The sequence below is a fragment of the Malassezia vespertilionis genome, chromosome 5 (assembly GCF_029542925.1).
Source record: "Malassezia vespertilionis chromosome 5, complete sequence".
Lineage (NCBI taxonomy): Eukaryota > Fungi > Basidiomycota > Malasseziomycetes > Malasseziales > Malasseziaceae > Malassezia > Malassezia vespertilionis.
In genome coordinates this window covers 764,300-784,339 of record NC_079251.1, presented here as the reverse complement: position 1 = coordinate 784,339, position 20,040 = coordinate 764,300, and the positions used below count along the sequence as shown (strand labels likewise).

Below are 20,040 nucleotides of genomic sequence, written 5' to 3'. Positions count from 1 at the left end.
CTTCTATGGAGTCCAAAGTCGCACGTCGCCGTCCGCGCCTGCACTAAATAGCCAGGGAAGGGTAGGATGCCACATTAGGCTCAGCACGCCCAGCGCCTCTTGCACCGAATGCCCACGCAGCACCTTGAGCGGGACGAGCAGCGCATTTTGCAAGAGATCCGAGTACACCGTGCCGTGGTATACATGCACTGTGCCGTCGTCCGCCCCTGTGGCAAACAAGGGGTACCGCGGGTGGAAGGCAACGCTGCGAATCGCGCGCGTGTGATACCGCAATGTCTTGTACGGCCGCTCGCTCAGATCAAGATCGAACCAGAGGACACGGCGGTCGTACGAACCGACCAGCAAATGCTCGCCACTGGGATGCACGTCCATGCAGCTGATCCAGCGCACACCTGGCTGCAATGTCTTGTGCAGTGTCTGCCGGACCAGATCAAAGATACGGACGTAGCGCTGTGTCGCGACAAACAGCAACGGGCGCGACGGATGGAATACGACGCACTGCACGGCGTACGCAGCGCTCCGTTTCCGCTTATCGTGCTTAAACGGTGCTTGCGAGCGGTGCGTCGATACCTGGTGGATCAGGACAGTGTTGCTTGTGGTGCCTGCTTCGGGGCATACCGTTGCAAAGTAGTCGCCACGCCCGTGCCACCGGAGCTGTTTGGCAACGAGCGGTGCACTACCGCCGCCGGCGCGCGGCGCGGCAAGCTGAATGCACGCACAGATCCCTACAGCTCGCTCTGACTCCGACGGCCGCGTCCAGCGGACCGCGCCTTGTGAATCTGCCGCGTTGGCAAATGCAGCGCTCGCATACGCAAACGATGCAGAGCTTTGGGGTGCGCCAGCTGCCGCGGGCGGCGCAAGCAGCACCACGCGTCCGACCGAGGCAACGGCCGCCAGTGCATACTGGCGCAGCGGACACCACTGGACACTATACACCGGCCCATGATCGCCTTTCGGTACACCCACGTTCATGTCCCACGTAGAGATGCACCGACCTATTGCAGTATCCCATAGCCGTACCAAGCCATCCTCCGCACCCGTCAAAAGCCACGCACCAGTCGGATCGGCAGCACATGTCCGCACACGCGCTGCATGAGGGTACCAAACGTCTGCATGCACCGGAAAAGGCCGCAGTTCGCGCGGCGCTGGAAGCTGCGGTAGGAGCGCCTCGGCATCCTCGACTTCGATGCGCTTGCGGTGCACACGAGGTGCCATGTACAGGTCCAAGCAGCGCTGGAATCGCTCCTGTAGTGCCGCATCAAAGCCCGGCACCTGGCGGAGCGAGGCGTACTTGGCTGGGACAAAAGAAAGTTTGCGGTCCTCTGGCTCGGCAGCCTCCCACTCGGCGCGCTCCTCGTCATTAAAGAGGTACTCTTCGGGAGGATTGTACGACTCGACGTGCGAAGGCGGCGGCAGTTTCGGTGCAGGCATGCGCATGACATGATCCGCGGCAGGCGCATCCGTATCGTGCCATATATTGTAAAAGGGGGGCTTTTCTTTGCCAGGGGCGTGAGCGACGATTCGACCTTGGCGGATCGCTCGGACAATTTTCATGACTTTCTTGTGCTCCCACTTGCTGGGCACGAACCGCGCCTTGGGCTCGGGACGCGCTGTGAGCGGCATGACGCTTTCGTGCCGCGTGAACCAATCGGTTGCGGGCTCGTACGGATCGTACGCGTCCAGGGGAATCTCGGCACGCTGGAGGCGCTGGATAATGTCGAGCTCCTCGTCGGACAATCGCACGTCTTTGCCGCTGGTCTTGTCTTTGGCAGAGAACCATGCGTCGCCGTCGCCTTCGACGGTATCGAGAAACTTGTCTAGCTCGTCCCCGTGTGCGGGGCGCAGCACGCGCTTGCCGTTGATATCGTACCCCACGTGAGGAAGGTCGTCGTACCATGCGAGCGGCACGTTTCCGATCCGGTTCTCGGTCTCTTCGGTGCTTGAGTCGCTGTCGTAGTTGGGCTCAATGGGGGGATAGACCAGTCTGTCTTCGCCAGTGATGTGCGAGCGGACGACTTGGGGGCGGAATGAGCCGTCGTCGTTGCGGTCCGCGTCGTAGAAGCGCACCGCGTTGCGCGTATCGATTCCGAGCTTGTTGGTAGTGACATCAGACTCGCTCGGTTTTGCGCGCTCGCGCGCAAGCATGCGCGCCAGAGCAGCGTCTCCTTCTTCCACGTCGGAGTCGTCGGTGGTGGTATGCCCGTCGCCATGCACCGCGTCATCAGCCTCGTCCCAGTGCTCGAGGTCGGAACTGTCGAAGCCAGAAAAAAAGTCTTTGTCGTTTTCCTCTTCTTCTTCTTCCTCCTCCTCCTCCTCCTCTTCGTCTCCTCTGTCTATCTCAGGAAACGCTTCTGCATCGGACGCTTCTGCATCGGACGCTTCCGCTTCCGTTTCCTCCATTTCTTCTCCCATCTCCAGTGCGCCATCGCGCAGCATGTCCAGTGCAGGCTCGCTGGCTACACGCGGGACATTTGTGCGTGCCGGCAAAGCACCCGGCGCTGCACGCTTTCGATCCTGCACAGAACCGCGACGCTCCCGTACCGTGCTACGCACCGTCCCTGCACGTTTCGCCATGAGGAAAAAAAGGAAACGTGGGCATTTTGTAAAAAGTCGACGTCGCATGTGGAGGTCTCGCGAAATGTGTCCAAATTATGCATACGACGCTATCTACAGCGTCTCGAGCCACTGGTCAAGGTCGCCAATCTCCGCCGCCGCTTTCCCCGGCATCCAGCCCGCATCGCTCGTATCGATGCTCGCGATTCCCCACGTGACGCCTCCATCACGCACGACTCGCGCATCCAGGTGCACAAGCAGCTCTTCGCCTGCCTGTCGCACATCTGTGCGGACATAGTCCATAGCTAGCTCATTCGACTGCTTATGCCCCGCACCCGCCTCGACATTATGCCCACGCCGCGTTGGGTGCAGCTCCGGGGCGATGCGTTCATCTTCCAGCGGCGCCGCCCAGCGCAGGAACGGCACAGCGCGCAGCACTGGCGTACACATGCGCTGTACCCGCGCAACGACCGAATCGCGTACATCTTCCACGGCGCCAATGCCTTCAATGGTGACCCGCGCACTCCTGCCGTCCACGCCCTGCAAACCACGTGCGGTGCGGCGCGACGCAAGCGCAAATTCGAGCCCACGGCGGCACCGTGCCAGCAGCTGTGCCCTGCGCTTCTGATCCTTAAGCATTGCGCGCTCCGCAAACAAAGGCGAAAGGTCCGCACGCGTGAACAGCACCTGGACCGCCGGTGCCGGCAGCCCTTTGCGGCATTTTTGAGCGAGCGCACGCAAGGTCTCATGTATAAAATCGACACACTCTACGAGTGCGCCGTGCAAATCCTCGGCACGGTTTGCGCCGATCGATGCGGCGCTTCCGCGACTTGCGACACTCGCATCCACGCAAAACACAATCGCATCGACGTTATCGAGCTGCGTATGTACGGCGTTGCGAAGTCGCGCATGGCCCGGCACATCGACTAGCCGTATCGCCGCCACGCGATCGCACGCAGGCAAATCGCCAGTATTGACGCGCTGCGAAATTGCCGTCTGCGGCGCGACCCCGAGCGTCTTGTACAGAAACACGCTCGTCTTGCCTGCCTCGCCGACGCCGAGCAACACAACTCGGCGGCGTGCATTGCGTGGCTTTGCAGCAACGAGTTCCACATGGCCAGATCTTGAATACCGCGATACAAGCACCGCAAGCAGCACCGCAAGCGCCACCGACAACAACGGAAGCGCCCACATCCGCCCGCTTCCACGCGTCCAGTCCATGGTGGGCGAAGAAGCGCCCGATGATCTAGGGGCATTTTTGAATTTTCGTCGATCGGCGTCCAGCAGGCCGCGTACGCAATTCTTGGCTCTGTACGGTGCAGGATGGTATGTGCGGCGCGATGCGACTGACCCTAGTTCCGCAAGTGGGTTTCTAGTGTATACTTACAGCAGCACGTACGATAGTGATAACACGGTGTTCTCGCCGCAGGGCCGACTCCACCAGGTCGAGTACGCTCTGGAGGCGGTGAAGCAAGGCGCCGCGGTCGTCGGCCTGCGCAGCAAGACGCACGCGGTGCTTGTCGCACTGAAGCGTGCGCCTTCTGAGCTTGCAGACTACCAGCGCAAGATGCTTAAGATTGACCAGCACATTGGCGTGGGCTTTGCGGGCCTGACCAGCGATGCGCGCGTGCTGAGCAACTATATGCGCCAACTCGCGCTCAGCTCGCGGCTCACATACGCGCGAGCGCTCCCTATCTCGCGACTGATGAGCGCACTTGCCGATCGTGCACAGCTGAATACGATGCAGTACGGCAAGCGACCGTACGGTGTAGGCTTCCTTGTGATGGGCGTCGACGACACAGGCCCGCACCTGTACGAATTCAACCCGACCGGCAACTGCTTCGAGTACTATGCAATGAGTCTTGGTGCACGAAGTCAGAGCGCAAAGACCTACTTGGAGCGCCACTATGACGCGTTTCCCGATGCGGACCGCGACGAGCTGATTCTGCATGGTCTGCGTGCGTTGCGCGAGACCGTGCCGCAAGGCAAGGCGCTCGAGATTGCCGCAGTGTCTGTCGCGACTGTTGGGCCCGGTGCAGACGCGGACCTCGAGTCCTCTGCCGTGCGTTCCGGCCAAAAGTACACCTTGACCGAGGGCGATGCACTGCAGACATGGTTTGAGCGGTACGTGTGCTTCCAACTGACAAAAGCTTGGGTCCCACAGAACGCGAGCAGGCTGCATCTGCGCGTGCCGCAGCGGGCGATGCACAGGGCGCAGATGCACCAAGCGACGCGAACGAGCCTCCGGAGCAGCCCATGGACGAGCAGTAGCGTTCGGGATTGGGACGATAGTCACGTGTTCATAGCCGCGGCCGTCCTGGCCAGTGCGCAAGGTACTTGGCGATGCAGGCATCGAAGCAAGCAGCGTTCCACGCAGAAATGGCTAAGGAGCAGGATATGTATGCATACGTGAAGCAGGAATCCATTCCTCGCTCACGGTATCGCGCTGCCCTGCTTGGCCTGGCTGCCGCGTGCCTCCTCTTTTGGCAGCTTGTTATGCACGCATCCTCGAGCACCTACATGAACACATGCCATTCCGGCACCGACTTTGATGTAGAGTCCGCGTTTCTCCAAATTCCCCGAGCCGCGAACATCCGCGCGGCACTGAAGCGCTACACGGCAATTCCTCACCTCGCAGGCGATCGCGCCGACCTGCTTTCTGCCGAGCGCAACATTGAGGAATGGTCTGCACTGCTGGGGCTGCCCAACGTCGAGAATGCGACCCAGCAGATCGTGGATGCGGGCACGCATGCAAGTCGTGATTTGATGGAAGGGAAACACGAAGCAAAGGCGCGTGTATGGGCCGACACCTACTCGGTATGGCTCGACGAGCCGCAGCATGCATCCCTCGCACTGTTCGACGGCGAAGAGCCCGTATGGGAGGCCAAGCTTGCAGAAGATGTACTTGAAGACGATCCATACAGTGCCCACGGCGTGCCGCCTTTCCACGGCTTTGCTGCCTCTGGAAATGTGCGCGGCGAGCTTGTGTTTGTCGGCGCTGGGCGCAAATCGGACTTTGATATGCTGGCAGAGCACGGAATCGACGTGCGCGGCAAGATTGTTCTTCTCCGCTACGGCCACGTCTTTCGCGGACTAAAAGTGCGCGCTGCACAAGAGGCAGGCGCTGCAGGCGTGCTCATCTATTCCGATCCACTCGAAGACGGCAAGGTGACCGAAGCGAATGGCTACGAACCCTATCCCCAAGGCCCTGCGCGCCATCCAAGCAGCATCGAGCGCGGGTCCGTCACAGCTCTCTCACTCTACCCTGGCGATCCATCCACGCCAGGCTGGCCGTCCTACCGGAACACCACGCGGCTTTCGCTGGAAGAGGCAGACGTCATGCCGCGCATTCCGTCGCTTCCCATCTCGTACCGCAACGCGCAGAGCCTCTTGCAAAAGCTCGAGGGCCGCGGCAAGCGTGCCGCTGAGATCCATGACCAGATGCCCGGCGCACTGCCCAACTTGACGTACTGGACAGGCCCAAGCACAGAGTGCGTGCACCTCGACACAAAGTCGGAGCTCCACACGCGCGATATCTGGAACGTGTATGCGGTCATTCCCGGCGAGCTGGATGACGAGCGGATCGTGTTGGGAAACCATCGCGACGCATGGACGTTTGGCGCTGCAGACCCTTCGTCCGGTACGGCCATCTTTCACGATATTGTGCGTGGATTCGGCGCGTTGCTTGCCAAGGGGTGGCGGCCTAAGCGCACCATTGTGCTGGCCAGTTGGGACGGCGAAGAATCGGGGCTGATGGGCTCCACCGAGTTTGGCGAGGACTTTGTAGCGCATATTCGGGACAAGGTCGCCATGTACGTGAATGTGGACATGGCAGTAAGCGGGAGCAAGCTGAGTGCGCGTGCATCGCCCTCGCTGCAAGCACTCACGCAGGGTGCAGTCAGGGATACGTATGCCACGCCGCTGGAAGAAATCCGGCCGCTTGGGTCCGGGTCTGATTTTACCGTGTTTGTCCAGCGCCATGGGATTGCTTCCGCGGACATTGGGTTCAAACGGACGAGCGAGGATCCTGTGTACCACTACCACTCGAACTACGACTCCTTTACTTGGATGGAGACTTTTGGCGACCCGGGATTCACGCGACACGAAGTCATGGCCAAAACGGTTGGGCTCATGGCGCTGCGTGCGGCACAACCGGCCTTCCTTCCGCTGGACCTTGTTGCATTTGGGGATGCATTGCAGGAGTATTATACCAAGCTCACAGAAATAGCCGCCAAGTCGGACGTGGCGCTGCCGGATCTGCAGGACATTGAGCTAGGGATCGACGAGGTGCGCCGTGCGGCGGCTACATTTGCCGAGTATCGTACGAGCGTCGCACATGCGCTCGAAACTGTGCACGCCAAGGCACTGCCTACGACGCTGCGTGCCGTACAGGAGGTGAATACAAAGCTCAAGCAGTTTGAGCGCATTTTCCTGAGCGAGCATGGACTCGAGTACCGGCCGTGGTACCGCAACCTTGTCGTTGCGCCCGGCCGGTGGTTGGGGTACGGCGCAACGACATTCCCAGGAGTTACAGAGAGCATTACGCTTGACGGAGGGAACGGAACCGCGTACGAAGTCAAGCGGCTTATTGCAGCGCTCTATGGTGCTGCACATTGGCTCAAGTCATGAGACAAAAAGGCGTGTAGCTGTGAGCTGGAGGTCGGGTAGGTATGGGCTATTGGCAATGGTATACAATACAGCTACATGGTGCGCATCTCTGCCACACTACACTTCGCGGTAAACCTTGATTGTCTTATCCGCGCCGCCTGTAAGCAGTCGCGTGCCTGTCTGGTCAAACGTAGAGCAGAAAACCCCAGCCTCGGCATCGAGCGAGCCGGGCTGCACGATATCTTCGATAGACTGAAAAGGGACCCCTGTATCGTAATCAAAGAACCGTATAGACCCTGTATCCGTCCCGGAAAACAGCACACCGTCCGGGTTGACGGCAAGCGTATTCACAATCCCTTCGTTTGTCATGTTGTTCAGCAGCGTTCCTTCGGGGCACCGCCACCGCTTGATATTGCGCCCACCCGCACTTCCCGACGCAAACGTATACTCATGCGGCGCAAGTGCTAGTGCACGCACAGATTTCTTGTGCTGGGTAAGTGTATTGGTGCACCGCCCCGACGCCAAGTCCCAGAGCTTGACCGTTGCGTCCATACTGCCTGTAATTACTTGCGGCTCGGCTTCTTGGCAGAGCACACTCGCTACAGTGCCACGATGCCCACTCAAGACATGAACTTGAGCCTTGGTCCGGATATCCCAGACACGCGCACAAGCATCTCTGCCTGCTGTGACTACCACATCGAGCGTGGGGTGCAGTCCAAGTGCGTAAATTCCCGAGAGATGGCCGTAGTACTGGCGCACGACCTTGTTCGTCTCAAGATCCCAGCACTTGACCAGCTTATCTTCGCCTGCAGAAAACATGTACGGGTGCCGTGCACTGATTGCCAGGCCACGCACTGTGGAAATGTGGCCGGTAAGCGAAAGTTTCAGCTGGCCAGACGCCATATCCCACAGTTTAATCATTCTGTCGCCAGCACCGGTCGCAAACCACTGGTTGTTTGGCTCCACGGCCATGCAGCGCACCCAGCCAAGGTGGCCAGAAATGACGCGCATGAGCTTCCATTGGGGATGGGGCGTCGGTTGCGCCTCCCGCCGTGCAAGTTCTTTTTTCCGCTGGAGGGCACGGCTCAGCATCGATTGGCCGTCGGCAGCATGGTTTGCATCACTTGTGCCGATCAGCGCCGACTCAAGCTGCGATTCACTGCGTGGTTTGGCCGCAAAAGCGGCGCGCACCGATACCGTACCGTCGCTGGCGCTCGGCGCGGCCGTCGGACCGATTCCACGCTCCGACTCGAGTGTATCGAGCACATGCGCCATTTCCATACTTGCGCCCGTATCTTTTGCCTTGCTCCGGGGCGTCGCTGTGGCGCCTTGCTGCGCACGAATGACGTCGGGCAAAATTTGCACGTCGCCGTATTCGCGCGCTATTTTTGTCGAGAAATACGCACGCAAAGCAGGGTCGCTCTCCACGCCAGGTGTCTTGAGCACTGTGCGTGCGTAAACAAGCCGTGTGCGCTTCGCACTCCGCTCTGCCAGCTCTGCCAGCCCACGCAGCGGCGCGCCGTGCTCCGTCTCCATGTCGCAGCCTAAATGTGTGCGGCAACGGAGCGTCGCCATCACGTGATCACGTGATGGCCATGGCCCGCACGGTACAGCGCTTCCTTACAACAATGACGAACCGCAAAGTAGACGGCAACGAAAATGCCAAGGTGCTGTACAAGGTATGCTGTTTTGGTCGGTACTTGCTTACACCAGGCTGACCCCAACTCGTCCGACGAGTTTGTGGTGCTTGTGAACCCCGACATGTACAGCCAATGGCAAACGGACAAGTCCATTCCCCTGGCCGATGTCGTGTCGACTTTCCAGGTTATGCGGACTGTTCATGGCGCACAGGGCTTTGACGGCGAGGCGTCGAAGCAACAGCTGCATAGCGCGTTTGGCGTCGAGCGTGCGGACGAAGCAATCCCGATCATTCTCGAGAGGGGCCATCTCCAGAACGCGAACTTGACCGACATGACCGGCAGGCACGACCGCGACTCGTCCAAGCGTCAGCAGCGCCACTAAATCCTGGCTTGTGGAATAAAATGCGCGACTCATTCGCACAGTGCGTGTGTTGGCATAGTAACTGTGTCTTTATAGTGTCCAAAACGAATACACTTCTTGTTAGGTTTCTTTACACGCCGAGGCGCCACCGTACTCGGGACACACTGCCCGTCATCGCTACGGGCTGCTGGTTCCTACGCCACACGCTCCAAGCCCCATGTCTTTCAAACCCCAAATTTGTGTCCTGCGGATACTTACATAATGATGGAGATACTACTGATGAAAATGCTATAAGAAGACAAAGCGCGGTCTTGAGAAATTGTAAATTAGGCGCTAGCTTCCATGGTACGCGGGGGGAGGGCCCGGGGGCGGCTGGTACGTTCCATGCTCAGCCACATCAGACACCTTGCCGCCCATCGCAGGAGCGGCACTTTCCAAGTCATGCACCGAGCCATTCGGAGGGGGTCCTGGCGGTGGCGCAAAGGCGCCTTGCGGTGCATTCGCACCGTTCCACTCAGGGTATCCTCCCGCCTGGCTCATCTGCGGGGCTGGCGCGTTTGCGCCATACTGAGAGTACTGTCCGTAGGGGTAGACCGGTCCCTGGTACGTTCCAGCGTTCACTCCTGGGCGGATGTGCGGTGTGAAGCCATGGCGGCGCTTGCGGGCCACGAGCATGCCAATGCAAACGACCACGATAATGACAAAGATGGACACGCCAATACCTATGGTCAGCGTCGGGGTGGTGAAGCAGCATACCAATACCAGCACGAGCACCCGTGCTCAGGCAATCATCGCCGTAATTGTAATAGTAGCGACGTCCATTACAATTTGCCATCGTAACAAGATAGAGGGGAAACTGCCACCTGGACCAAACGGTAGTTCAATCTAGCCAATCACATGCGAGTATACGGAGATGTACGTCACACGGCGTGTCGCCATGATAGATGATCGGCGCAAACTATGCAAGCGCAACAGCAATCGTCGCGTGCATTGCAAATAGTCATGGGAGCACACCGCCTACTAACACCAAAATAGTTAAAATTCCAAGTTACTTTTGTATCGTTGACGAGACGGAGAGAAATTATGGATTAAGGTGGCCTCGACACAAATTACCTTCTTCTTACTTGCTAATCTTGCCTTCCTTGCCAATGTGCAGTGATTTCTTGATCTTGCTGAAAAAGCCGAGCTTCTTTTGCTTATCAGCGGCAGCCTTGACCGGGTCCTTGCCAGTGTTCGTGGCTCCAGTGCCTGCCTTTTTGGCATCGTTGACGCTGTTCTTGAGCGCAGCAGGGCCCTCGGCCTTGCCAGCACCAAGACCACCAGCACTGATAGCGCCAGCAGAGCCCGCACCAGCACCGATAGCATCGGTGCCAGTAGCACCAGAGCCAGTAGCAGCAGCACCAGAGCCAGTACCAGCAGCACCGGAGCCAGTACCAGCAGCATCGGGAGCAACAGTAGTGTCTTCACCAACGCTCTGGGGCGGGCCACGAACAGACCAGGGCTGTTCCGACGTCGGCTGGAACGCAGCGGCATCGTAGCCAGATGCGGCACCCGCACCCACACCTGCACCCGCACCGGTGCCAACAGGCGCAGAAGAAATAGTATCCTTCTGCGCAGTGACATCGCTGGTCGGGTTGGCGATCGACTGGGTTGCGCCAACATCCGAGCGGTTTGCGGCGGTGTCCGAGCCAGTCACACCCATGTTCATACTCGAGTCGTAAGCGCCCGCATTGTTCGTCGCATTCCCACTACGAAGAAAGCTCGACAAATCATTGCCGATAATCGCAGGAGCGGGTTTCAATTCACCGTATTCAGCAGACATGGTTGTTTTGTACAGGGTTGGATTTGCCTTCTACGCGGGCACTTTCCATTGGGCGCTATCGGCCACATCATTGGATTTTTTTACATATACTTCACGTGATTTATATGCAATAGGCTGCAGGAGCCCGCGCCGAAGGTAGGACCATGCGCAGGCTACGCTGCAGCGCGCTTTGCGCCTGGCCAGGCGACGTGTTGGTGCGAAATGCGCGCGCGTATTCCGTGCCGAGCATCGCGCACCGCACGTCAGCACAGTGGGCGTCCAAGCCACGCACACACGCTTGCGGTGACCTTCGTGCACGGGATGTCGGCTGCGATGTTGTAGTCGCTGGCTGGATGCGTTTACCGCGCCAAGTGTCGAAACAGCTGGCCTTTGTTCCGCTTCAGGACGCGTCCGGGACGATCCAGCTAAAGCTGAGCGGTGACGACAGTGTGCTGGAAGCGATGCGCTCTACCCCCTTAGAGAGTGTCATTTCCGTTCGCGGCACCGTCCAGGCGCGTGCCGACGCGGTGAAAAATGCGAAGATGCGCACCGGCGACGTCGAGGTGCACGTCACCGACTGGCAGCTACTAAATGCAGCGGAAGCAGCGCTCCCATTTTACCCCACGCAGTGCCACGATACCAACCTTCCCAAAGAAAGCCTCCGCGCGCGCTATCGGTACCTCGATTTGCGGCGCGTTGCACTCGCTGAAAATATCCGGCGCCGAAGCCGCGTCGCGCACGCAGCGCGCTGTTTTTTGCACAGCCGCTACTTTACCGAAATTGAGACACCGGTGCTCTTGCGCTCCACGCCAGAAGGCGCGCGCGAGTTTCTTAGTCCCACGCGCGTTCCCCAAGGCACGCCGCCGTCGTTTTATGCACTACAGCAATCACCCCAGCAGCCAAAACAGCTGCTCATGGCGTCTGGCGTGACGGACCGCTACTTTCAATTTGCAAAATGCTTTCGCGATGAGGATGGGCGCAAAGACCGGCAGCCCGAATTCACTCAAATTGATGTGGAAATGAGTTTCGTTGCAGGTGCAGACGCCGCGCCGTGGCGGATCGGCGGTGCAGAAGTGCGTGATACCGTGGAAGGGCTCGTGCATGCAATGTGGGACGCTGCAGAGATGCAGGAAAGACTTCCACACTCGTTTCCTGTCTATACATATACCCAAGTCATGTCCACGTACGGATCCGACAAACCAGACCTGCGCTTTGGCCTTTCGATTGCAGAAGCCGCGCGGGACTTAGAGGCCGAGCAAGCGCTCGATCTGCTTGTCCTTCCGCACACGACACTCGCCGATGGATCGACACTGAAATTGTCCGCGCGCGAGATTAGCGCATTACTCCAGCGGAAAGACGGGACCCGCTCGGAGATTGAGCATTTCAAGGCGCACCGCAATGACCCAGATGCACTTGCTTCTCTTCTCTTGCAAAAATCGCGGCATGTTGCGTCGGTACAGCCCACTGTAGCGCAACTGCGCGAATTGCTCGCGCCTTATCTCGATGCTGCGAACCTATTTGCGCCACACGAGCCAGACGCAAAACTGCCGCGGACAATACGATGCGACGTTTTCGTCGCGCGGCGCAACTTGCCCGTCCACGGAAGCAGCACCGAGATGGGTGACCTGCGGCTCCGGATTGCAGAGACACTCGCCGCGCGATATCGTGCCGTATACAGTGCTGTACCACATATCATGTGGGTGACAGAGTTTCCTTTGTTCACACGCGCCGATCAGGAGAAGCAGGAACTTGTGCAAGGCCGCTGGAGCAGCTCGCACCATCCGTTTACCGCACCTGCGGCACAAGATGTGCCGCGATTGCTCGATGCCCTGCGCTCCGCACCGCCTGACGCGACGGCAATTGCCTCGATTCACGGGCAGCATTATGATCTAGTGTTGAACGGCATGGAAATTGCGGGGGGCAGTGTACGTATTCATGATCCAGCCTTACAAGAGGCCATTTTCCGGTCTGTCTTGGACCTTAGCGACGAAGAAACGCACCGTTTTGCACATTTGCTGCACGCACTAAAGTGCGGTGCGCCGCCGCATGCTGGGATTGCGATTGGGTTTGACCGGTTTATGGCGATCCTGTGTGGGACGAGTTCGATCCGCGACGTGATTGCCTTTCCAAAGAGTAGCTCGGGCGCGGATCCTTTGTTCGCAAGTCCCGCGCCGCTCGAAGAAGGACCGGCAAATGAAATGACTGGGCAGCTCGCGGCGTATGGACTAAAAAGAGCGACATAGCAAATACCATAGGCGATTGTGCTGCAATGATAGCGAGCACCGTTTTGCAGCCACTGGCAACAATGCACCTTGCCCGCCTAGCACAATTAAAAAATGTCTGATACCTACTTTTTTGAACAGTGCGCTAGCTGTAGCGTCTTCACAAAACTGTACATCACTACGAACAACACAAATGCACGGCATAGAGCCGTCTGCACAGAACAGCGACACAGAAGTGCACAGCCCGTCAAACCAAATGTTGGCACTCGGCTACGAGCGCGGCGATCCGGGCCTGTGTTCCGTCAGGGGCAAATGCAGCTGAGCACGCTGAGCCGCAACATCGTCTTCGGGGCCTCCGTAATGCGTCTCTGCATAGCGCGCCATGATTCCTGTTAGCGGCCCAAGCAGTCGCGTAAATGCATTCTCCTCGAGCGTTGCAACACGCAATACCTTGTTCGGCGACAGCTCCGACACAATCACAGTCGCAGCTCGCGGTTCACTCCGCATCAGCGCAAGCTCGCCAAAGTAGTCGCCACGGCGGAGCATGGTCAGCGGCTGTCCCGCGTCGTTGGCTTTGTGCACCTCGGCGAGCCCATTCACGATTACGTAGAAATGCGTGCCAATATCGCCCTCACGCACAATCACTTCGTCGGATTTGTAGTCGCGGATTTCGATTGCGTCCAAGATTCGCAGCCGCTCGGCATCGCTCAAATGCTGCAAGAGCGGCACCTGCTTCAAGAACGATTTGAGCATCATGCGCCGGTCCATGTTAAGCTCCGTAAGAATCGTTCGAAAGGCGATGCGATCAAGCTTCCACAACGTACCGGGCGTTGTCATCACAACCGACGCGGCGCGCGGCTGCATATACATCAGCGCAAGCTCGCCAAACGTCGCACCTGGCCCGTAACTCAACACCTTTTTGCCGAGCTGGTCCGCGGGTGCTGCAAGTGCTTCTGCGGCTGACATGTGGGGGGGCTGCATGTACACGTCCAGATTACCGCGCTCGACAATGTAAAAATACTGGCCCTGGTCGCCTTGCTTGATCACAATATCGCCGGCCTCGTGGTGCTCCTCGTCCATCGCCTGCAAAGCGACTTGGTACTGCTCTGGCTCCAGGCTGCGAAAGATGAAGTTTTCCAACACGGCCGCACGCAAGCGCGCTTCCTGATTCTCTGTCTTGGGGACTTGACTTTTACTCCGTGTCATGGACTCTCCACGCTCCATCACAGCCGAGGACATGGACTCTGCAGAAACAGAAGTCCGCCGCGCAAGGTCAAATCCGCGCGGGAAACTTGGATCGACTCCATCGCGCTCTGCATAGGATGCCCACAGGTTCGGTGCCATCCTGCTACGGAAAAGGACCACAGCGGCTTGTGCGCGTGGTATGCCGTGCCACGTGGCAAACGGCAAGTCCTGCAGTCGGCCGCGAGGGAGGCTGGATATGCTGTGGATTGGCTACAAAAAAGCTGTTTAGACGGAAAGGGCTGTATGTAAGTATGTATGGGTGAGGGAAACCTACTGCCGAACTTCTCCTCGTAGCCGGGGACGGACCACTTGCCCTTCTTCATCATCTCCTCGATGGTCTTGGCGATCTCTGGACGCGCAGCGAGCACGTCCGTGGCAGTGAGCTGGTCGAACGGACGAGCGCCCTCAATGTTGTTGAGCGTCTCCTTGAGGTCCTTCAGCTCGGCCTCGATCTTGGTAGCGCTCTCTTCCGCCTGTTTGACCTGTAAATAAACATGCATGATAGAATAGTGCAGCGCCAAGATAGCAGCGACGCACAATACAATCAACACATACGGGTCAGCGGAGTCCTACACAACACGCAGTACGTACCGCAGCAGATTCGAACGAGTCGATCGCCTTGATCCGATCAGCGACATTGTACGTCACTGGCTTGAAGCCGTTGAAAATTTTCTCCGCCTGGGCAACGACATCCTGGTTCTACATGTCAGCATGTTCCTTCAAGCCGATCGCTGCGATCGGCGCAACATACCTTCAGGGCGCCCTTGTAGTAGGCAAAGTCGACCGTCGCAGGTTGCCTCTTCAAAGCGTTCAGAGAGCGCTCCGCCTCGTCGCAGCGCTTGCGGAACGAGTTCAGCTCTGCAGAAGTCTGCTTGCCGAGACCGGAAGCAAACACTTTGCCGAAATCCACAGTCGCTTTCGAAGCCATCGTATGCTGGAGGGAGAGTTATGTCCGCCGGGCGCGCCCGGCCAGCGGGCCACTTCCTCGGCCGAAACCAGGGGTCTACGCATGCGTGCACCAACACTGTCTGTGCGCCAACATGGCCATTCTAACAGAGCTTTCGAGCGACGTTGCGGGCGAAGGACTCTGTCAGCGTGACGTACATACGGGTACAATTTATGTCGATGCGCATGGAAAGCGGGTATCGGCACCGCTCGATGCGGAAGACTATGTTCTCGACGATTCAGACGAGGACGAGCTCGTGGAAGACGAGTCGAATGCGCAGACGCTGTATGCCCAGGTGGAAGACAATAAGCTGGATGCGTCCACGGAGTTCAAGCTAGATTTAATTATTTGGTGCATGCCGTTCTTGTTTATATTTGAGCTTCTGAATATTCTTATCCAGCAGCAGTACCACGAGACCGTGACGGTGACTGGCGAGATCAAAACGGTCGCTACACGACTGCCTCGTACGTATGCGCTGGCTCACTGACACATAGCGTTGTGCTTGCTGATTTGGTGGAGTACGTCGCTGCCCCGACACTGACCGAAGCGCAACGAGAATCACGCCGCTGGCTGGTGCAGCTTACGATGCTGTCTGTCGGCACAGTCTCAGGTGCCTACTTTATATACCTGGTCAACGATGTACGCAGCGATGCCCACTGACGCCAGGCATCCTACCTCGCGAACATGGCCCAAACGCCGGCGCTGGGCACATTGTGGATTTATGCAATTGTGCGGCTGGACCTTACGTACGCGCTACTGTGCCTCGGGCTCGTCGGGACCTTCCTCTGGGCCCAGGGGCTTTCCCTCCGCGTGTAATCGGCCGATTGTAGATATATCACGTGATCATAACGAAAAGGTAGTTTTGGTGGCCTTTTGGAAACCGCGCAGCGCTCTTTTCGTCACCACCAAGTCAAGGTACGTGTGCGAGGATGGGCACGCCATTGCTGCACGCCCATTGTGTTACCGACAGAGAACTAACATGGTACAGATGCCTCCCAAGAAGTCTGCCATCGCGGCTGCGGCGAACAAGACCGGCAAGAAGAAGAAGTGGTCGAAGGGCAAGGTCAAGGACAAGGCCCAGAACGCCGTTTACCTTGACAAGATCCTGTACGAGCGTGTGATCAAGGAGGTGCCCACCTTCAAGATGATCACTCCTTCTGTGCTCATTGACCGTCTGAAGATCAATGGCTCCATGGCGCGCCTTGCTATTCGCCACTTTGAGCGCGAAGGCCAGATCAAGCCTTTGATTCACCACAACGGCCAGCTCGTTTACACGCGTACTGGCAGCGACTAATTATGTCGTATCGGTAAACGACCTCATCGTGTTACGATGACCGTGCTGGTATTATAACAGCTAGCAGGTGTAGGAGTTTGACTTTTGCCATACAAAAAAATGCCAAACGTTTCAGCGTATTTGTGTGAGGATTGCTAGACGTTGGCGTGGTACACTTTTTGATGCTACGCCGATGTTGAATGTGCACAATGCATTTTACCTTTTGATGAGCAGCGCGCAGTGTACGCGCTTTGCGTGCGCAGGGCCGTCTTTCATAGTGTCGCCAACCAGCCCCGCACTGCTATAGTTTTTGCGGCGACAAGGCGCGGTACAGCCTACCGCACAGCGCGAGTACCACATACAGTGCATGGCGGTGCTTATGGACGTACGCATAGTGCCTACAATGTGCAACAGAAAGCGAGCTCATCCAATCGTCCCTAAGGCATCTACATGCGCACAGCTAGCCTATTTACTGGCTCAAAATCTGGCGGACAAACGTCTCGTAGTGGATTGTGCCGTCGCTGTGAATTAGTGTTTGCATGTACACGTACGGGCCAACAGTGACGCCCTTGAGCAGCTCATCAACCTCTTCGTCGCTGAGCTTCTCACCCAAGCTCGTAAGCACGTAGCGGAGCTCACCGACACCGATGTAGCCAGTGCCTTCCTTGTCAAACACCTGGAATCCGCGCATAAACTCCTCTGCGGGTCAGTTTGTCCAAGCTACGCACCAGGCGTGCCAGCTGGCTTGAACCCGTTCGGGCGGTTCAAGATTTGCACGAACGACGGGAAATCGACTGTGGTCAGCAGGTGCTCCTGTACGTACTCTCTCTCGGCGCGTTCTGTGCGAGTTCCTTCACCTCCGCCTGCGTCGGGTTCTGCCCAAGCGCACGCAAGAGATCGCCTAGGTTGTCGCGATCAATGTGGCCGGAGCCTTTCTTGTCGAACAGAGCAAACGCTTCCTTCCACTCAGCTTCAGACTGTTGTTAGTTGCGGTGCCCAACCCACCATTGTGAGATATAAAGGGGAGTGTTGTTCCTGTGCGCAATAAACAAGTGCGGTGTCGCAGCTCCCTACTAGGCCCCGTAACAAACAGAGCCGTGAATAATTGCATTTCTCACGCATTTATGCATGGGCCATGCGTCACTGCGCACTCTCCGTGACGAGTATGGGTGAGCAGCGGAGGAGCTCGGCACAGGCACCGTCCCTGCACAGCGGGGGCGACGTCACCATACCGGACACGCCATTTCGGCCCGAAATTTACATCCGCCGCGCGGATATTAGCGCGTCGATCCACGCGTACGAAAAACTATTGAATGCGTCGAAAGCGTACACGTCGACGATGTTGGCCATGTCAAAAGCATCGTCTGATCTTGCGGACGCAATTCAAGACTGCTCACACGTGAAGGGTGTATATACATGCAATTCGACGTTTCAAGTTGCGTGTGGCCTGCAATTTCTCAAGTCGAACTACGAGCAGGTCCTGTGCGACACGTTTTACAAGGAGGTTAGCATTCCCCTGCTGAGCCAACTGGACGACTACAAAGCCACTGTACATGAGCGGCAGATGCTACACGAAACTGCTGTGATGGATAAAACGCGGCTCGTGAAAGAAATCGAGGCGAAGCACCAACAGGAAGGCAATCGCAGCAAACGCGACCTATCTTCCTACCGTTCGATGCTTGCGGAGCTGCAAGAAACACTGAATGAAGTGGAATTGATCAAGGCACAGCACTATAGCGATGTACTCGAGTACGAGCAACAGACGTGGGAGTATGTCGCATCGAAGATTGCGCTTCTGACGCGCGCACAGGTCGATATTGCTGATCGAATCGCGTCTAAAGCAAGCACGGACCCAGTGCTGGAGTCGATTACTGCAGCCGTACCGGACCCATTTAGCCTATACGGACCGCCGCGGCGTGAGGACCAGCTGTTTACCATTCTGCAACCGTCCAGCTTTGCAAATAGCGGCCTGCGTGTCGCGGCCGATGATCCTACAAGTCCAGCGCGCGTGCCGCGCAGGTCGCTTCTGGAGACGAGTCGACGTGCGCAGGAAAGTGGAAGCTCCGGGATGGCGACGCCGACGCTGAGTGCGACAGATGCAGATGCGGATGCAGATGCGGTTCCCGTGCATGAATCTTTGTTTGGATCGCTGTCTAGCTCTGCAGAGATGCCCGAGCAGCAGTCTGACGAACGGATTCTAGGCGCAATTCCTTTTGGGCGGTCGTACAGTGCTTTGTTTGGCCTGCGTGCGAAGAAAGATAAGAATAGTAGCAGAGATGCGAACTATGAAGATGTGGACCAAGACGGAGAGGCAAACCATGACAACACAACGATTGACGCGAACAATCAGAGCCGTGATGGCGGCAATTGCGACGACACCCACAATTCGGACAAGGCCGCTACCCACTCATTCACCAAACTCTCCATCGATCTAGATGCTGCATTACCAGCCTAATGTGCGTACAGTATGGTACAAACAAACGTATACAGATCATGTCCTGGGTATATCGATTCTTTATGAACAAATAATTGTCTGCATAGCCGTACACTGCTTCTATTGTGGCGTCTCTGCGCCGCGGATATTCTGTGTAACAGGATCTTGTTTCCGTCTTGCCCACGTATCATATTCGTCCCACGTCACCGTCGCCTTCCGGCTAGTGTATCGATACACACGCAGCGACATACGCATTTTTTCGGTAATGTTGCCGTGCCACCCCGCCTTGCGGATTGCTCTATCGATCGTCTCGCGCTTCGTCCATCCATGATCCAAAGCGACTTCTGGGAGAAAGGTGACGGTGAAGATGTCTGGGTACGCACGCTGCCCGGCGGTTTTGTACACTGGCAATGTCGGCGCTGAAGCGTCACACGAAGCACCTGCCGGATCACGCATCAACAGGTATACCCCGTGCGTCCCAAGCTCCCAGTCCGAGTAGTCTGCGCAAGGCTCGAACGGGGATAACAAGCTCACGGAGCAGTGCAGACGCGGTAGTTCCGACTCGGTCATCGGCGAAAATCGATGATCCTCAAACGCTGATTGGTACGCAAAGTACTGCAGGCCTGCAACGACATCCTGCGGCTCAAACGTGCCAATACACCCGCGCAAGGCTGGCTCGGTATGTGCATGCGAATGTGCGTCTACGGGCAGTATGTTCCAAGAGACAAAGAGCGGGCTGCGGTGAGCAAGAAGAGGGCGTACACTTTTGTCTCTGTCCGAGGGAACGACGGGGCGGGTAGGTCATCCCTATCCCTCAATGCGGACTGGATCACCTCAAAGCAATAATAACAGTGTTCGCGTAGCGCCGTGTGTGGCTCCGCCACTGTATCGTGCATAACCAAAGCCAGAACTGGGTGCGGCCGGCAGCGCACGGCCGTCACGTGTCAAAAATGCGCA

The 20,040-nt window shown here is 57.6% G+C and overlaps 14 protein-coding genes across 14 annotated transcripts; 6 read left to right on the top strand and 8 right to left on the bottom strand.

The window, feature by feature from the left end:
- Nucleotides 1–3: 3 nt before the first annotated feature.
- ERB1 (Ribosome biogenesis protein erb1) lies at nt 4–2,574 on the bottom strand (the record flags this gene model as incomplete). Its single annotated transcript, XM_056207672.1, has 1 exon — nt 4–2,574. One exon carries the CDS (start codon nt 2,572–2,574, stop codon nt 4–6), a length of 2,571 nt encoding a protein of 856 aa, XP_056063647.1.
- A 93-nt stretch (nt 2,575–2,667) lies between these two features.
- Nucleotides 2,668–3,774, bottom strand: MVES1_002851 (uncharacterized protein; the record flags this gene model as incomplete). The annotated part of the gene is made up of 1 exon (XM_056207671.1): nt 2,668–3,774. One exon carries the CDS (start codon nt 3,772–3,774, stop codon nt 2,668–2,670), a length of 1,107 nt encoding a protein of 368 aa, XP_056063646.1.
- A 102-nt stretch (nt 3,775–3,876) lies between these two features.
- On the top strand, nt 3,877–4,824 carry PRE5 (proteasome endopeptidase complex; the record flags this gene model as incomplete). Its single annotated transcript, XM_056207670.1, has 4 exons — nt 3,877–3,879; nt 3,910–3,917; nt 3,943–4,677; nt 4,704–4,824. The coding sequence occupies 4 exons, from the start codon at nt 3,877–3,879 to the stop codon at nt 4,822–4,824; spliced, it is 867 nt and encodes a 288-aa protein (XP_056063645.1).
- Nucleotides 4,825–4,896: 72 nt separating this feature from the next.
- VPS70 (glutamate carboxypeptidase II) lies at nt 4,897–7,182 on the top strand (the record flags this gene model as incomplete). The annotated part of the gene is made up of 1 exon (XM_056207669.1): nt 4,897–7,182. One exon carries the CDS (start codon nt 4,897–4,899, stop codon nt 7,180–7,182), a length of 2,286 nt encoding a protein of 761 aa, XP_056063644.1.
- A 96-nt stretch (nt 7,183–7,278) lies between these two features.
- On the bottom strand, nt 7,279–8,697 carry PRP46 (pre-mRNA-splicing factor prp46; the record flags this gene model as incomplete). Its single annotated transcript, XM_056207668.1, has 1 exon — nt 7,279–8,697. One exon carries the CDS (start codon nt 8,695–8,697, stop codon nt 7,279–7,281), a length of 1,419 nt encoding a protein of 472 aa, XP_056063643.1.
- A 92-nt stretch (nt 8,698–8,789) lies between these two features.
- Nucleotides 8,790–9,183, top strand: MVES1_002847 (uncharacterized protein; the record flags this gene model as incomplete). Its single annotated transcript, XM_056207667.1, has 2 exons — nt 8,790–8,840; nt 8,875–9,183. The coding sequence occupies 2 exons, from the start codon at nt 8,790–8,792 to the stop codon at nt 9,181–9,183; spliced, it is 360 nt and encodes a 119-aa protein (XP_056063642.1).
- A 1,099-nt stretch (nt 9,184–10,282) lies between these two features.
- On the bottom strand, nt 10,283–10,984 carry MVES1_002846 (uncharacterized protein; the record flags this gene model as incomplete). The annotated part of the gene is made up of 1 exon (XM_056207666.1): nt 10,283–10,984. One exon carries the CDS (start codon nt 10,982–10,984, stop codon nt 10,283–10,285), a length of 702 nt encoding a protein of 233 aa, XP_056063641.1.
- A 332-nt stretch (nt 10,985–11,316) lies between these two features.
- Nucleotides 11,317–13,206, top strand: MSD1 (aspartate--tRNA ligase; the record flags this gene model as incomplete). The annotated part of the gene is made up of 1 exon (XM_056207665.1): nt 11,317–13,206. The coding sequence occupies one exon, from the start codon at nt 11,317–11,319 to the stop codon at nt 13,204–13,206; it is 1,890 nt and encodes a 629-aa protein (XP_056063640.1).
- Nucleotides 13,207–13,455: 249 nt separating this feature from the next.
- On the bottom strand, nt 13,456–14,529 carry MVES1_002844 (uncharacterized protein; the record flags this gene model as incomplete). The annotated part of the gene is made up of 1 exon (XM_056207664.1): nt 13,456–14,529. The coding sequence occupies one exon, from the start codon at nt 14,527–14,529 to the stop codon at nt 13,456–13,458; it is 1,074 nt and encodes a 357-aa protein (XP_056063639.1).
- Nucleotides 14,530–14,640: 111 nt separating this feature from the next.
- ATP7 (ATP synthase d subunit) lies at nt 14,641–15,358 on the bottom strand (the record flags this gene model as incomplete). The annotated part of the gene is made up of 4 exons (XM_056207663.1): nt 14,641–14,651; nt 14,705–14,903; nt 15,022–15,129; nt 15,182–15,358. 4 exons carry the CDS (start codon nt 15,356–15,358, stop codon nt 14,641–14,643), a joined length of 495 nt encoding a protein of 164 aa, XP_056063638.1.
- A 112-nt stretch (nt 15,359–15,470) lies between these two features.
- On the top strand, nt 15,471–16,670 carry RPS25 (40S ribosomal protein S25; the record flags this gene model as incomplete). The annotated part of the gene is made up of 6 exons (XM_056207662.1): nt 15,471–15,840; nt 15,871–15,894; nt 15,924–16,015; nt 16,043–16,122; nt 16,237–16,291; nt 16,365–16,670. The coding sequence occupies 6 exons, from the start codon at nt 15,471–15,473 to the stop codon at nt 16,668–16,670; spliced, it is 927 nt and encodes a 308-aa protein (XP_056063637.1).
- Nucleotides 16,671–17,118: 448 nt separating this feature from the next.
- On the bottom strand, nt 17,119–17,657 carry cdc4 (myosin II light chain; the record flags this gene model as incomplete). Its single annotated transcript, XM_056207661.1, has 4 exons — nt 17,119–17,348; nt 17,378–17,443; nt 17,473–17,626; nt 17,655–17,657. The coding sequence occupies 4 exons, from the start codon at nt 17,655–17,657 to the stop codon at nt 17,119–17,121; spliced, it is 453 nt and encodes a 150-aa protein (XP_056063636.1).
- Nucleotides 17,658–17,814: 157 nt separating this feature from the next.
- MVES1_002840 (uncharacterized protein) lies at nt 17,815–19,104 on the top strand (the record flags this gene model as incomplete). Its single annotated transcript, XM_056207660.1, has 1 exon — nt 17,815–19,104. One exon carries the CDS (start codon nt 17,815–17,817, stop codon nt 19,102–19,104), a length of 1,290 nt encoding a protein of 429 aa, XP_056063635.1.
- Nucleotides 19,105–19,203: 99 nt separating this feature from the next.
- MVES1_002839 (uncharacterized protein) lies at nt 19,204–19,979 on the bottom strand (the record flags this gene model as incomplete). The annotated part of the gene is made up of 2 exons (XM_056207659.1): nt 19,204–19,819; nt 19,846–19,979. 2 exons carry the CDS (start codon nt 19,977–19,979, stop codon nt 19,204–19,206), a joined length of 750 nt encoding a protein of 249 aa, XP_056063634.1.
- Nucleotides 19,980–20,040: the final 61 nt, after the last annotated feature.